Source organism: Rissa tridactyla, chromosome 1 (assembly GCF_028500815.1).
Source record: "Rissa tridactyla isolate bRisTri1 chromosome 1, bRisTri1.patW.cur.20221130, whole genome shotgun sequence".
In the NCBI taxonomy this organism is placed as follows: domain Eukaryota; kingdom Metazoa; phylum Chordata; class Aves; order Charadriiformes; family Laridae; genus Rissa; species Rissa tridactyla.
The window spans coordinates 82,356,101-82,369,301 of NC_071466.1; the positions used below are offsets into that span (position 1 = coordinate 82,356,101).

The 13,201-nt window shown below is 39.1% G+C and overlaps 1 protein-coding gene across 5 annotated transcripts in view; it reads left to right on the forward strand.

Moving 5' to 3' along the window:
* The window catches only part of TBL1X (transducin beta like 1 X-linked), a 201,529-nt gene that overhangs the window by 173,051 nt on the left and 15,277 nt on the right, over positions 1–13,201 (forward strand). For all 5 annotated transcript variants that reach the window (XM_054211006.1, XM_054211034.1, XM_054211024.1 and 2 more), the window contains 4 exons: positions 351–483; positions 9,704–9,845; positions 12,739–12,802; positions 12,906–13,003. In XM_054211006.1, the coding sequence (XP_054066981.1) occupies positions 351–483; positions 9,704–9,845; positions 12,739–12,802; positions 12,906–13,003 (437 nt within the window). The remainder of the gene's footprint in view (positions 1–350; positions 484–9,703; positions 9,846–12,738; positions 12,803–12,905; positions 13,004–13,201) is intronic.

Genomic DNA, 13,201 nt, shown 5'->3' on the forward strand with positions numbered 1-13,201 from the left:
ATAAAACTTTTCTCAAATGTGGCAACCTGCTCTTTTAATAAATCTCTTCAGTCATTTTTAATGAAGCTGGCTTCAAAAAAACCTGTACTGAAATAAATGCTAACTATTTTTTGAAGAAAAGCTACGTGCCATTTATACAAAATATTTTGGAAAGCTCTACATTTTGAGGAAATATAATAATTTTGAATCCTCATGGGGAAAAAATAGAGTAATATGGTCAGTGACACAACACAGAATATTATTTATAGCGTATGCATTGCTGTAAGCTTTAGGCCATGGGTATCCAACTCTTTTTAAAGCAGACCCAACAGCATCTTGCAAACTATTTATTCTGATATATCTCCTTACAGATAATCATTCAAAGCCAATGGAAATTGACGGGGATGTTGAAATTCCTCCTAACAAAGCAACAGTCCTTCGGGGCCATGAATCAGAGGTGTTCATCTGTGCCTGGAACCCTGTCAGTGACCTGCTAGCATCTGGGTAAGACCATGACTGAAACCAGCCGCTGCAATTAGAGTATATTTAGAGATGCAAGAACTTGAGAGCGTATAATAGAGATGAGTGACTGTTCTCTCAGCTGTTTTTTCAGCCTGCAACTGTTTTCTTCAGCAGTACTGTATCTATGTAGGAGTTAAGTAATTATAAGGTGACGCAGAATATGAAGCATTTGCACGTTTAAGATGTGCACTCTGTGGCCCTGAATACACATAATTTTTTTAAAGGTTTTTAAAATAACTATGTATAATTCTCAGAGTATTTGAAGTTCATGTAACCTACTCCTACTGCTCGTAGTTAATGGTTCACGTTGGCATCTCAGAAAGTCTTTAGCATCCAAGTTTTCTTTTTAAAAGGGTGGTGACTCTAAACCAGAGTTCTCTTTGGCTATGTGTGCATTAGCATGGTGCACAAACAGGAGTAGATCTCTAGAGCAAAAACTGTTGTGCGAGGACATTATGGCACCATGTTTGTATGGGATGGGGGGGCTTCTGGCTGGACTACGTTTTGTCCAATGAGCTGAACATAAAGGAGTGTTTTGAGGGCGTGTTTTGGTTTAGTATCATTGGAAAGGAGTCTAGTTTGTGTTCTGCAGGACTGCTCAGCAATGACAACCAAAGCACGGTAGGTGGGACAATCAGGAGACTGACTTACAAAAAGCGCTTTTCAGCCAAACAAAAATGCTAATGTAAACATACCCTATACAGACACTGTTGGAATCAATGTTTGTTCATGCTTAAAGTTAAACCTTAAAATGAAGGCTAAATTTAAGAAGTCTGGCTGGGAACATGGAGGAAAGCTGATATTAGTTAGAAGAGGGAAGTGGGTCTTCATCGGTTAAAGTTACTTAGCAATATCAGAACTGTTGTGGTTTAACCCCAGACAGCAGCTAGGACCATGCAGCCACTTGCTCACTCTCCCTAGTTGAAATGAGGAAGAGAATCAGAAGAGTAAAAGTGAGAAAAAACTCATGGGTTGTGATAAAGACAGTTTAATAGGTGGAGCTAAAGCCGCACATGCAAGCGAAGCAAACCAAGGAACTCATTCACTGCCTCCCATCGGCAGGCAGGTGTTCAGTCATCCCCAGGAAAGCAGGGCTCCATCACACGTAACCGTTACCGGCGAAGACAAATGCCATCACTCCAGACATCCCCCCCCTTCCTCCTTCTTCCCCCAGCTTTATATACTGAGCATGACATCACATGGTATGGAATAGCCCTTTGATCAGTTGGGGTCAGTTGTCTGGACTGTGTCCCCTCCCTACTTCTTGTGCACCTTCTCACTGGCAGGGTGGTACGAGGAGCAGAAAAGGCCTTGACTGCTTAGCAACAACCGAAAACATCAGTGTGCTATCAATGCTATCTCTCATCCCAAATCCAAAACACAGCATTACACCAGCTGTAAGGTGTAAGGAAGTCAACTCCATCCCAGCTGAAACCATGACAAGAACATATTTCTTACAAGGAAGAGGAGAGCCCTTATTTTATTTCCAATTTTTTGCAAGGTCATCAGAATAGTCGTCTTATCTTTGTTGACTTAATACATGAAAACAAGGAATTAGAGTGCAAATAGGAAAAATCAATATCAGGTTGGATAAACAGGACAAGATCTCTAAGAGTGTGAAGATAGCAGCTTCCGAAGAATGATTTCAAACAACAAATTTGATTTTTAGAAAACCAATTCCTTTTGAATATGCTTTATTTCTGGAATGTCCAGGCCCAATAGTACTTTTAGCATCTGTAGCAGTAAGTGTCTTCATTTATTAATTTTAAATGGATATAGCATTAGAATTTGCAAAAACTATATATAGGATTTTTGGATTAAAAACTTTGGTATTCAGCTCTTTTTTTCCATAGGCTCAGTGTGTCTTCTGGTTTGCAGTAGGGTCCCTGGGTGATGCCATGATATAGACAAGAGCAGTAATAGCAGCCACACTCCTATGTCATGCATTTTCTGTATTTTCTGCTAACTGTATTCCTCTACCCACTCAGTTTTTTAGCGTCTCGGGCAATACTGCTTGGCAATATTACTTATCCCACCCAAATGGCAAAGCTCCATCCAAATGGTTGTTATTAAGAAGAGAAGACCTGATCATTATGATCAGTCTCCAATTAAAATAGGCAAGCATAAAACAGTTATTTCTCGAAGACTTTCCTCTTCCCAGAATACAGTTGAGTGAGCCATAAAAAGAGATTTGTTTAATGTATAAATAAGTCAATATTAGTATTGACAAGTGTGGAAGGCCTGTAGCATGTGATGTTCTTTAATTGTCCTGGCCCAAATCTAAGAGGATGTTTTCAAGGAAAAAAAAACGAATCAAGGGAGGGCAAAGAATCTGTGATGCTCACGAAATGTTACTGTCTACATAATGATTTGTAAATCAACATCAAGTGGTCCTGAACGAACATGCTCCTGTACTTCTCTAACGTCTCAATATATGCCTAAATGCTTTGACTATGCATCGATGTTAAATCATGACCTAATAGTGAAGAAAACCTCAAAAACTAAAAAGAATTTAGTTAACCGTGTTAAATTGTTTTTGTGGTTGTTTCTTATTGAAGATGAAAATCTAGAAGAGGTTTCATAAAAGCTGGCAGAGTGTTCCCATAGCAGGGGCAAACTTAATTAGAATTTCATGGGCTGTCCCGAGATCACAGCTCACAAATACTTTATTTAGGATCATTCAAATGAAGGGACTGTATTTGTAGATACAATAGATCTCCTTTAGCCCTGTCATCCTAAACAATGTACTTGTTAATAGTAAACTTATCCATTGTGGTATTTATTTGAATTCTATGGGGAACAGTCTGGAGGTGATCAGCTAGCACACCCACATTATCTAAAGGAAAATCGATGGGGAGAAAGGGTACCATACAGAATTATTCTTTAGGGACACCTGGTGGCGCCTGAGATGAAGTGAAGATGCTGCTTTATTCTGGAGAATATCTGCACAGCTGAAATTAGGCATGTACTCAAGTGCTGTGTCCCTCGGCAGGTACCTACACCTCTCAACTCATTACGTAGGGAGTTAAGACTCCTACGTATAGGTGCTCAGACCTCATCTGTTGGCTTTAGTATTGGTAACTACTTCCCGGTATGTGACTCACCGCTCTGCCAGTGCTTGCCGGACTGTACTGCTTCCCTAGGATCTGTGGTTCACAGTCCTAGCGTGCATAGTTTAAACTGTGGACCATTTAATAAACCAGAGTATGTGCTCCAGTGATGGAGGAACCAGTGGGTGTTTAACTTTGCTGCAGGGTGCTAAGCACTGGTAGATGGATCCCTGGGACAGGTGTATCTTACACAGTTTCGAGTACACCCAGAGGATGATAATCAGAGCCATTACTGAGATGTCTGAGAGAGAGGAGTACCATCTCTCTAGCCCTTCAATTAAGCTTTACCCTTCGGTGTAATAGGTCTTTCTTAATAAGCTTTGCTACTGATTCTGGAAGCACATAAATACATGCATGGTTAGAAAGTACAGTCAGGTGCTGTGTCTCATGCAGAATAATGGCAATGCAATGAAAATGCAAATAATGTAGAACCATGCAGCTTGATCAGATTTTAGCCTGCTCGCAAGAAACAAAGTATGTGATGCAGTTAGCCTTCACGTAATACAGCAGCAAGCACCTGATGAAGTTTACATGATTGAAATGGCATGGAATGCATAGAAGAAAATAAAACTAGAGGAAGAGAGTTGAGTGTCTGATTATGCCCCTGCACAAAGAAGTATTTGAGATGTCTGGTATAGTAACAGTGCAACCTTTCATCTACAGGTAAACTATGTATTACAGCAGCAATTAAGCAAGGGGAAGAAGTTCCCCAAGATACACAGTAATCTGCAGTTCTGTTTGCCTTTTACAAAGTAATACTTCAAAAAAGAAAACTGTAGTTAGTTTGATGTAAGAACACCGAATTGTTAGATTCTATAATAGCCATATTGTGCTGCCCGGTCCGTAGTTTTCTTCTGTTTTCCCATCTGCCTCATTGTACCCATCTGTTGTCTTCTTAAAACATACATATAAAAACTTAACTATTAAATAAAGGAAGTAAGACATTTGTTCTGTTTATAAAGTGCCTAGCACAACTGAGTCTCAATTTGTGGCAAAGTATTTTCTTCAAGCCTTGTTATACAAGCAATAATTTTTTTCTAACAATTAGCAGCAGTTTAGACAGTAACCTGATGTAATCTTCAAAGCAGTAAAAGAATAACGCAGGTTCACAATCTAATCTGAAGCAAGCTGTGTAGGGGATTTGTTTGTAGAATGAATTAGCCAAAACTAGAGCATTGGTTTCCACATTTAGTGAGTATCCCACTGATAGAAAGGGATTTTGATATTTGATGTCCCATCTACTCAATTGCTATGATTTTTTAGGGTGTGATGGCTAGCACAGGAATATTGACTCTCTGGATTTTGCAAAGGGCTATTTTAAAAAAAGACAAACAGTGGAGACAGGAATTTCTCTGATCAAATAGCCAGAAAAAATATATTCTGCAGCTGCTCTTCCTCTTCCACCACACCCATAACCTTTAAAGTGGAGGATGGAGGAGACTAGAGATACCAGTAAAGGCTATCAAAGGCATGACTGTCACCAAATGCTTATGACAAGAATGCTTAGATGTTAGGAATGGAAACATTATAATAGTACAGTAAAGTGCATACATACAGCCATGTAAGAGGATTAATTACCCTTTATGATGGAAATCAACATTCCCAAACAAGTTTGGACAGGTTAAAAAAAAAAAAAAAAGCAGGTGCTTGGCCAAATGTGAAGGTTTGGCCATTTCCAGCCATAATTCCATTTTGCTCTTAAAATCCAATTGTCCTCTTCTTCAAAGACTGATTTCTTCCATGAGGTATTTTTCAATATCTTAACTTTATGACACATGTAAATCATTACAGATGGTTATGTTCCCTGGGTAGTGCAGAAACCCATTACAGCTATGTCCGCATTAGTAAACGAACCATGCCTGGGAATATTCCTAGGCACTGAGGCCAACTGGCACAGAACGGCCAGTATCTGTGCTAGCAAACTGTCCTGGCTGCCAAACAAATTGCACATTGGGAATTGTCCCTGAACTGTTGTAACCACCAAGCCATGCCCAGGAGTTATTCAGAGAGAACGTCAGGGCCCCGAGCAAGAGTGCTAATTAAAACAGGCTAGGGAATAACCTATCAGTCGGCTAGCGCAGGTGATCATAGTCCAGTGACCCGGAGTGTTCCTGAACATGCTTGAATTTCCCAGTATGGAAGTGGATGGACTGTGAATGTCAAGGTTGCCAGAGTCTTGAACTCCAAAAGATTTGCTAGTTGAATTTAGGCTCCTCTCTCCGCACATTCAGCTACTGCTTCCAAGAGTGCGCTCTGTTCTCTTACATCCAGCCGTGCCCTTCAAGTAATTCACATAGCCGTGAAGCAGAGGGACCTGGCCTCATTCCCAAAAGCCAACAATAGGTTTCTTTGCTTATCTTTGCTGATCTATACCAGCCTCTTTCACACAGAGGAACTTTGTCTCTTGCAGAATGCTCTGCGCACCTTCGCTCTCCCTAGTCAGCAAAATAATTAGCGGTAGAAGCTGTTGTCCAAGGTCTTTCAGTTATGGCAGTGTCTCTCAGAAGCAAGAAAGGATGTATCTAGGCCATCACCTGTCATCATCTTTGGTTTTTATATGACGCTTTGAGTTACTGTATTCCTCGTATCAGCGGTTTAGGATCCATTGTGAATTACCTTTCTGAATAATCCTTTTGAATTACCAGATTGAGGGGGTTGATTTCACACACCACCTCCCTAGTCAGTGCCAGGTGATAATTTTGCTAACTGTAAGTGCTTATTCATTAGCAGCATTACTTTACTGGGGCTGGCTTCCTCATTGCATCAAATCAGTTAATGTAAAGCAGTCAGCTATGAGGTGAAGTCTACTTGAATAACCCATAGAATTAGTGTTGTATAATTAGCGGGACAGAGATCTCCCTTTGGATACCTCCGAGGCACTTCCCTCTACTGACTGCCTAGGAAACGTAAGCGCTTACTTTTAGAGAACTGCTTTTAAAGAAAAGTTAGGTGTGTAAATTATAAGGAGGAGTTTCATCCCCTTTGTGCTTTTAATAATCTCTTTTAAAATAAAATAATAAAAAGTCTAACTTGTTTGAGCCAGAAGTGTTAAATACACATTAACGATGTTGCTTATCAAAATAACAGTGATTATAAGACTTGCAGCTGAAGATTAGAAATACCAAGGTTCAACAACCGTCTTGCAAATTTCTTTACCCAACTGCAGCTGTTTTAACCTCTCTGCTGACAGTTGTGGAATGGGGATTTTCTATGTCACAAATAAAATTCTGCCAACGTTTATCCACCTTGATTCATGATTATACCGGGACTGGAGAGCATGAAATAAAATTCTTTCAGAACTGGCCTTCCTAATATTTGGCAGTGCTCTACCCTAGGGCAGAACAGTATACCTATTACTCAAGTGTTCATGACTTGCATGTTGGAATGAGCTGCTTTATCATGCAGATAGAAATGCTTCTGTGGGCTAAGGAGATTAAATATCTTTCTGAATTGTGCTTGAACTATGGTCCTCTAATAAGGCAGGGTTCACTGAATCATTCAACAGAAATCAGAATACTTTCCAGAGCAGAGAATACTCTTTTTTTTTTTTCTCTCCCAGCAACAAAAGGGAAGACGCACAAATACCCCTGCCACACACTGGTAGGCTTATAAAGCCTCTCTGCAGGGACACATAATAGCTTATGTAGCCTTAGGAAGAAGAAAATGGAAAAACAATATTAAAATACTGGAAAATAAGATTGCCCAGGCATCGCCAGAAAACTGACTAAATAAAACTGTTGAAAAACAGAACATAACCCTTTTAGAACTAGCAAATAGGATATTGTGTTTGATAGCCAAGTGGCTGAGTACTTCATTCACAGGGTCCAATAACAAACTGGATTATTACAATGAGGGCAGGAGTGGCCTGGAGTCCTATATAGTGGAGAAGCCAGCACTCAAGGAATTTCCTACTTAGCATGTTAACCAGTAACCCAAACCTATGAAAGACTTACTCCCGTTCCCATTACTGTAAATTATCACAAGGAAAAATGTTCTTTAACTTCTGAGCCTCGTGATTAACTTTGTTAATTTTCTAGCCAACACATACAAAATTGTTGTTCGGTTTTCCAGACCTCTGAAAAATAAGGAGTTATATTACAGTCACAGCTCTGTATGGTGGCAAAAATTATTCTGATTTGAATTGTTTTGTGAAAGATTTGTTCCAAAAATTAAAGAGTGGCTGTACCAGCAGTAGCTTGTGGTTAGGCTGGCAAAGCCCTGGCCAGCCCATCACATCTGAGCTCGACCCAAAGGGTTCAGAGGACAGGGAGCATGTTCCCTAGGCGTGCCATGACCCAGCGGAGCTCAGAGCCACTGATACAGGCAGAGATGTTTTTGCTTTTACAGTTGAACTGTTGTTCATGTAAAGTTTGGTTAAATTATTGGTAAAATAATACACAAAGATCAATCAAGTTTGCTACTTGATTGGTCAATATTTGCACTCAAAGACGCGTGAAGTGTTTAAAATTTGCCCAGGACTTGTAGTATAAATAATTCACATGTTTTATTAGAAGACCAAGATAAAATGTAATACTCTTTTGTAATAGATTTCCTTTTGACTAAAACATGGCTTATCAAAGCAAAAATGGGTGTCAGGTTTTTAGTCTTCAAAGAAAGACTTTTTCTCCTTGATAGCATAAAGGAAAGGAAGCTTTAGTCATTACTTTAAAAAAAGGAAAAGCTAACACATCAGGTATATCAACAGTGAAATTTCATCTTGACTGTATGAATTCTTGAAAATAGAAGAGAGATCCTAATTCTCCTCCAAGATTGTACTTACTGCATGTAAATGAAAATTACCCTCTGGACAAAACAAGCAATCTGGGGTACTTTGATTGTTTTGGTTGTTGTTATTGATTGTTTAAACAAAAGTGGAAAGAGGGGAGGGGAGGGGAGGGGAGAAGGAGAGACAAATCCCAATAAACTAGAAAGCGTAATATCTTCCACACCATTGCAAATTGATTTCTGACCTCAGAGACGTTTTTCATTGTAAGAAAGATTTATACAGAGTGAAATAAAATGTGTTATTTACAAGCAGATTATGATAACCTCTTCACCTCCTCCTCACAAATTTTTCTAGACAAAATCAGGGTTTCAGCCTGCAATAAAAAGATCTCCCTAGAAAATATTTGGTCTATAAAATAGATTAAAATCCTGATGGTGTGTCTGTCTTGCTCTATTAAGTCAGTAGTTATTTTGCCACTTTTTTGGGCAATGTGAGCTAAGCAGGCAAGCTACAGACAGCAAAGGACCCTGTAGACATGAATTTTAAAAATGAAAGTAGGATTAATTTTAAAAAATTAATTGAAATTACCTTTCTGCTTCCCTAATCTTTAGATTCTCTGTTTTGATTTAATAATGGGAGACCGTTTTGCAAAGAGCTTCTGTCAGAGGCTGTGTTCTGGTCTGTCCTGAACAGAAGTAGCTTATGAAAGGGCCATGGCCAAATTCAAGGCAACCTGAAGTTCACCTGCTGCTCCTGCCCTAGCTGTCAGAGGAACCCAGGCAGGACCAGGGAGGTGGCACCGCAGCACCTTTGTCACACTGCTAGAGGTCCCCTTCTCCCCATCTGCTGCCAAGGTGACAGCCGGCACCTCTGCAGATGGTGACCCTGCAGGTCCCATCACGCTGTGTTGAGAGCATACTGCAGCTCCAGGGGAACATCAGGGATTTGACGAGCCATTGGGAGCTAATGGGACTGTGTGCACTTTTTATGTGTGGCATGTGGGCATACCTTTTGTTTTTCTGTCTTTATTGGGGTTTCCACAGTGTTACGTTTGTAATGTTGAGTTATCTCAGTTATGGTGATATCAACTTTAGGTATGAAATGCAAAATGTAGAGAGCAAGCAAATGTATTTTAGGTAAAAGTTTTCTGAATAAAGCAAACAATAATGTGGGGTTAGATGATATGTATAATTTAAATGTGTTAGCTTTTTTTAAAAGGTATATGGAGTGCAGGAAGTGTTGGAAAGAAAAATTACTTTATAAAGGCTGTGATGTTCTCTCAATGAAAACAGAAATAGAGGTTTTTACATTGTTTGCTGGGCTGACACCAAGAGGAGTTTTCATCTGTGCTCAATTGCTTTTATAGATCTGGAGACTCAACAGCCAGAATATGGAATCTCAATGAAAACAGCAACAGTGGTTCCACTCAACTAGTTTTGAGGCACTGCATAAGAGAAGGAGGACATGATGTCCCCAGCAATAAGGATGTGACTTCATTGGACTGGAATGTAAGCTAACTTCTAAGACCGTGCGTAGTTTTTAAGTGTCTAAATTTAATTCAGAGGCAATTACAGCTGCTGCTCTGTATCTTTTATATCTGAGGTGACCAGAAGCTCTGTCCTAACCTACTGACCTCTTGTTTGAAATACTCATACTAAGCTGAACTTTCCCCTATATGCTTTAATTTTCCAGGACTGTTGCCATCTTCAAGATAATTAATGATGTATTTTTATCTCTGTTTTAGGAGCATGGGTAAAAATAAACTCAGCTAACTTTAAGATTGAACAAGCAATCTATGTAGTAACGAAGCCTGATTAATAATGTATTTGCATCTCATAGTTACTTTATTTTGGCACATAAGGAGATATAAGCACCAGCTATACTTTTTATGAGGTTGGACTATCAAGACCCTCGCTCGTTTGAATGATGCTGGCCGTAGCAAAACATGTTCACGTTATTGTCTTTATCTTGGTCGGAGCATGTGTAGTCATTCTCTTTTTACCTACCCACCTTCTGGGTGGAACTGTTCTGCCTGATGCCCTTTTTACTTTCATCCTGCAAAACCTTCTGTCTTAGATAATATGGTCCTGCACAGAGAAGACTGAAGTGAGCAGAGAGGATCCTGCTAAGAATCCCCAGTGTCTGGGCAGTGTCTTTGAGCAGCTTTAAGGCTGCTTCATGCCTCCTTTCTGCCACCAAGCATTGTAAAAAGAACTTATAAGACCTTGCAGGTACCTTAATTAATTTTGAGATCACTTGCATTCTGTCTGTTTTGCTGGTATTGGTACAGACAGCGTGATCGCATTAGTCTTGTTTTCGTAGGAATACAGATTAAAAATTAAATACCAGAAAGCATTCTTAGCAGTTACATACAGTCTCAGTTGCTGGCCAGAGACCAAGATTCAATTAATCTTTGGTGCAATATTATTGTCCTTCAGGTGAGCTAGGTGCTTCACAAAAGTAAAAGATAATGCCACTGCACAAATCAGCTTCCCCCATGTATTTTGTATTTGACACAATGAAATAAGTTGGTGAATAGTACAGAAAGCAGAGATAGGTTAACAAAGCAAATAAAGATGAAACCCAAGAATGTTCATTAATTCTTTCCTGTGGATATCACGGTGAAGAAAAATAGTTGGGAAGAACTGAATTGATGAGTAGGAAAAGAGTAATTGAAAGAGGAAAATATGTAAAGGTGAAGAACAGTTATGAGAAATGTTGTCATTTCAAACATATCGGGCATCCTCCAGTAGTTCCTGTAGTACTTCTCCTGTAGTAGTTCCTTACCTTTCCAGACTTCATTGATCACTTATACTTCATTTGCATTGTCCTAGTACTGAATGTAAAGAAATGTTCCTAGTTTGAACACTTGAAGTGCTTCCAACTTACTTTGAGTTTTCCAAAGAATGTGAATTACCACCAACAAATTTGAATAAACTATACAGCTAGTCCCTTAGCTTTCTTTCCCTTTTCTCTTTTTGCTCTTGTCACCTTTGTTCTGATCAGAGGTCCAGATAAGTATATATCACACAGAAGCTGGCTTGGTTTTGGAATTTCTCCCCCTACATCATTAGACATTTGAGTTAAATCTACAGCTGCTCTGACTCACTGTTTTTGGAGGGTTGGAGTGGACATATGTTCTAAAGGATTATTTTATGCCTTTTCCTAATTTTCTATTCATGATGCTAGAAATGCCATCTGCCATTATTGTTTATTTAGAACCATAATATTAATCATATTTCACTGTGAAATTTTAACACTGGTGATATTAAATAGGCTCTTCTCTGGTTTATGTGATTTATGCTATAATAAGAAAGGTTATTTCTAGAGGCCATATTTAGATCGTGTCCTTTGGGTACCAAGGGTAGGATTCATCTCCCTTAGGTTTGACCGTCTAAACTAGTCATCTAGACTCCCTCTTAAGTCAGTGGAAGCAGAGACGTGAGCTTTTGTGCTGGTCTGGGCAGAGTCTAAAGTGAATGGGATCATGAATTACACTCCACAGGTGGGTGATGCTGTTAGTTATAGAGGGAGACTAGGTCACTCTCTTAAACTAAGTCATAACTTCTGGACGTCTGGAGATAGATGGCATGAATCTCACTGCTAATCCAGGTGCTGAAATGTTTCAAGACTAGACGCCCAGCTCTGACAGTACTGATCTCACCAGGTTGCAGAGTCGAGTTCCTTTTTAATTATTCTCATTCTGGCCCAATAACTCTAGCATTGTTGGCTGCAGAGGAGGTATCCTTCAGTGAAGGACTGCATCCAGCAGAATAGATCTAATTTGCTGCTGCGATTCCTGGGCTTTTTTTTCTCCTTATTGGAACCCATGAATCCAGCTTTTCTCAGGCTGTCCATCATGGTACTGGGCCTCTAAGCATGTGTGGAAGTCTATCTGTAGACAAGTAGGAAGCAGCTTGTTTGTGGTAGATAGCATTCAAGGTGTTGACCGTGAATGTAGGTGGCTCAGGTGTTTAGGTCCTTCTTTCAAGTATAGGTGCCTAAATTTCACTGAAATGGGATTTAGTCGGGATTTAGATGACCAGTTGATGTTTTATAGGCTCTTTATGTCTAAGAAGTAGTATCAGTTTGTTATCTGGAGGAATCCCATAGAATTTGTTATATCTTATTTTCTTTTTCTAATCCTTTTGATTAAATTGCTCTTATCTGGTGGTTTAGTCCAGTATTTCACAATATGTTAGAGGGTTTTATTTCCTCTTTGCTGACTTCAGTAATAACCTTTAGTTTAAATCATAGTATAAGCTGTCTGAATGTATGGGCTCAGGTTTCCCATAAATCACAATGCACAAACCTTAAAAAAAAAAGAAATTAAAAGAAAAATGTTCATTGAAACACATTTCATCTAGTATCGACCTTTGCCATTTATATATATCCCAACAGAGTGATGGAACACTATTGGCTACAGGCTCGTATGATGGTTTTGCAAGAATATGGACAGAAGATGGTAAGTCAAACAACATTTATTGTTCTTAAGCATCGAACAGGAATGAACTATAATTTGGATGATTTCTAAACAAATTGTAATATTAACCTTTTCTTTATTCCAGGTAACCTTGCAAGCACCTTAGGTCAACATAAAGGTCCAATATTTGCCCTGAAATGGAACAAAAAGGGGAATTATATTTTAAGTGCTGGTGTTGATAAAGTGAGTTTTAAAAACACATTATTCTAACATATAAATGTGCTGACTCAGTAAGCTTGTGCTGTTGAATTCTGTAAGATTATTTTTTTCTCCTCCAGGCATCCTGGAGAGTTTGCTTTTCTTTAATATGTTTTAGTGCATGTTGATTACATTTTTGAGGCTGCATAAATGTGTACTATTTTTATGTAAAAGATTTTACTT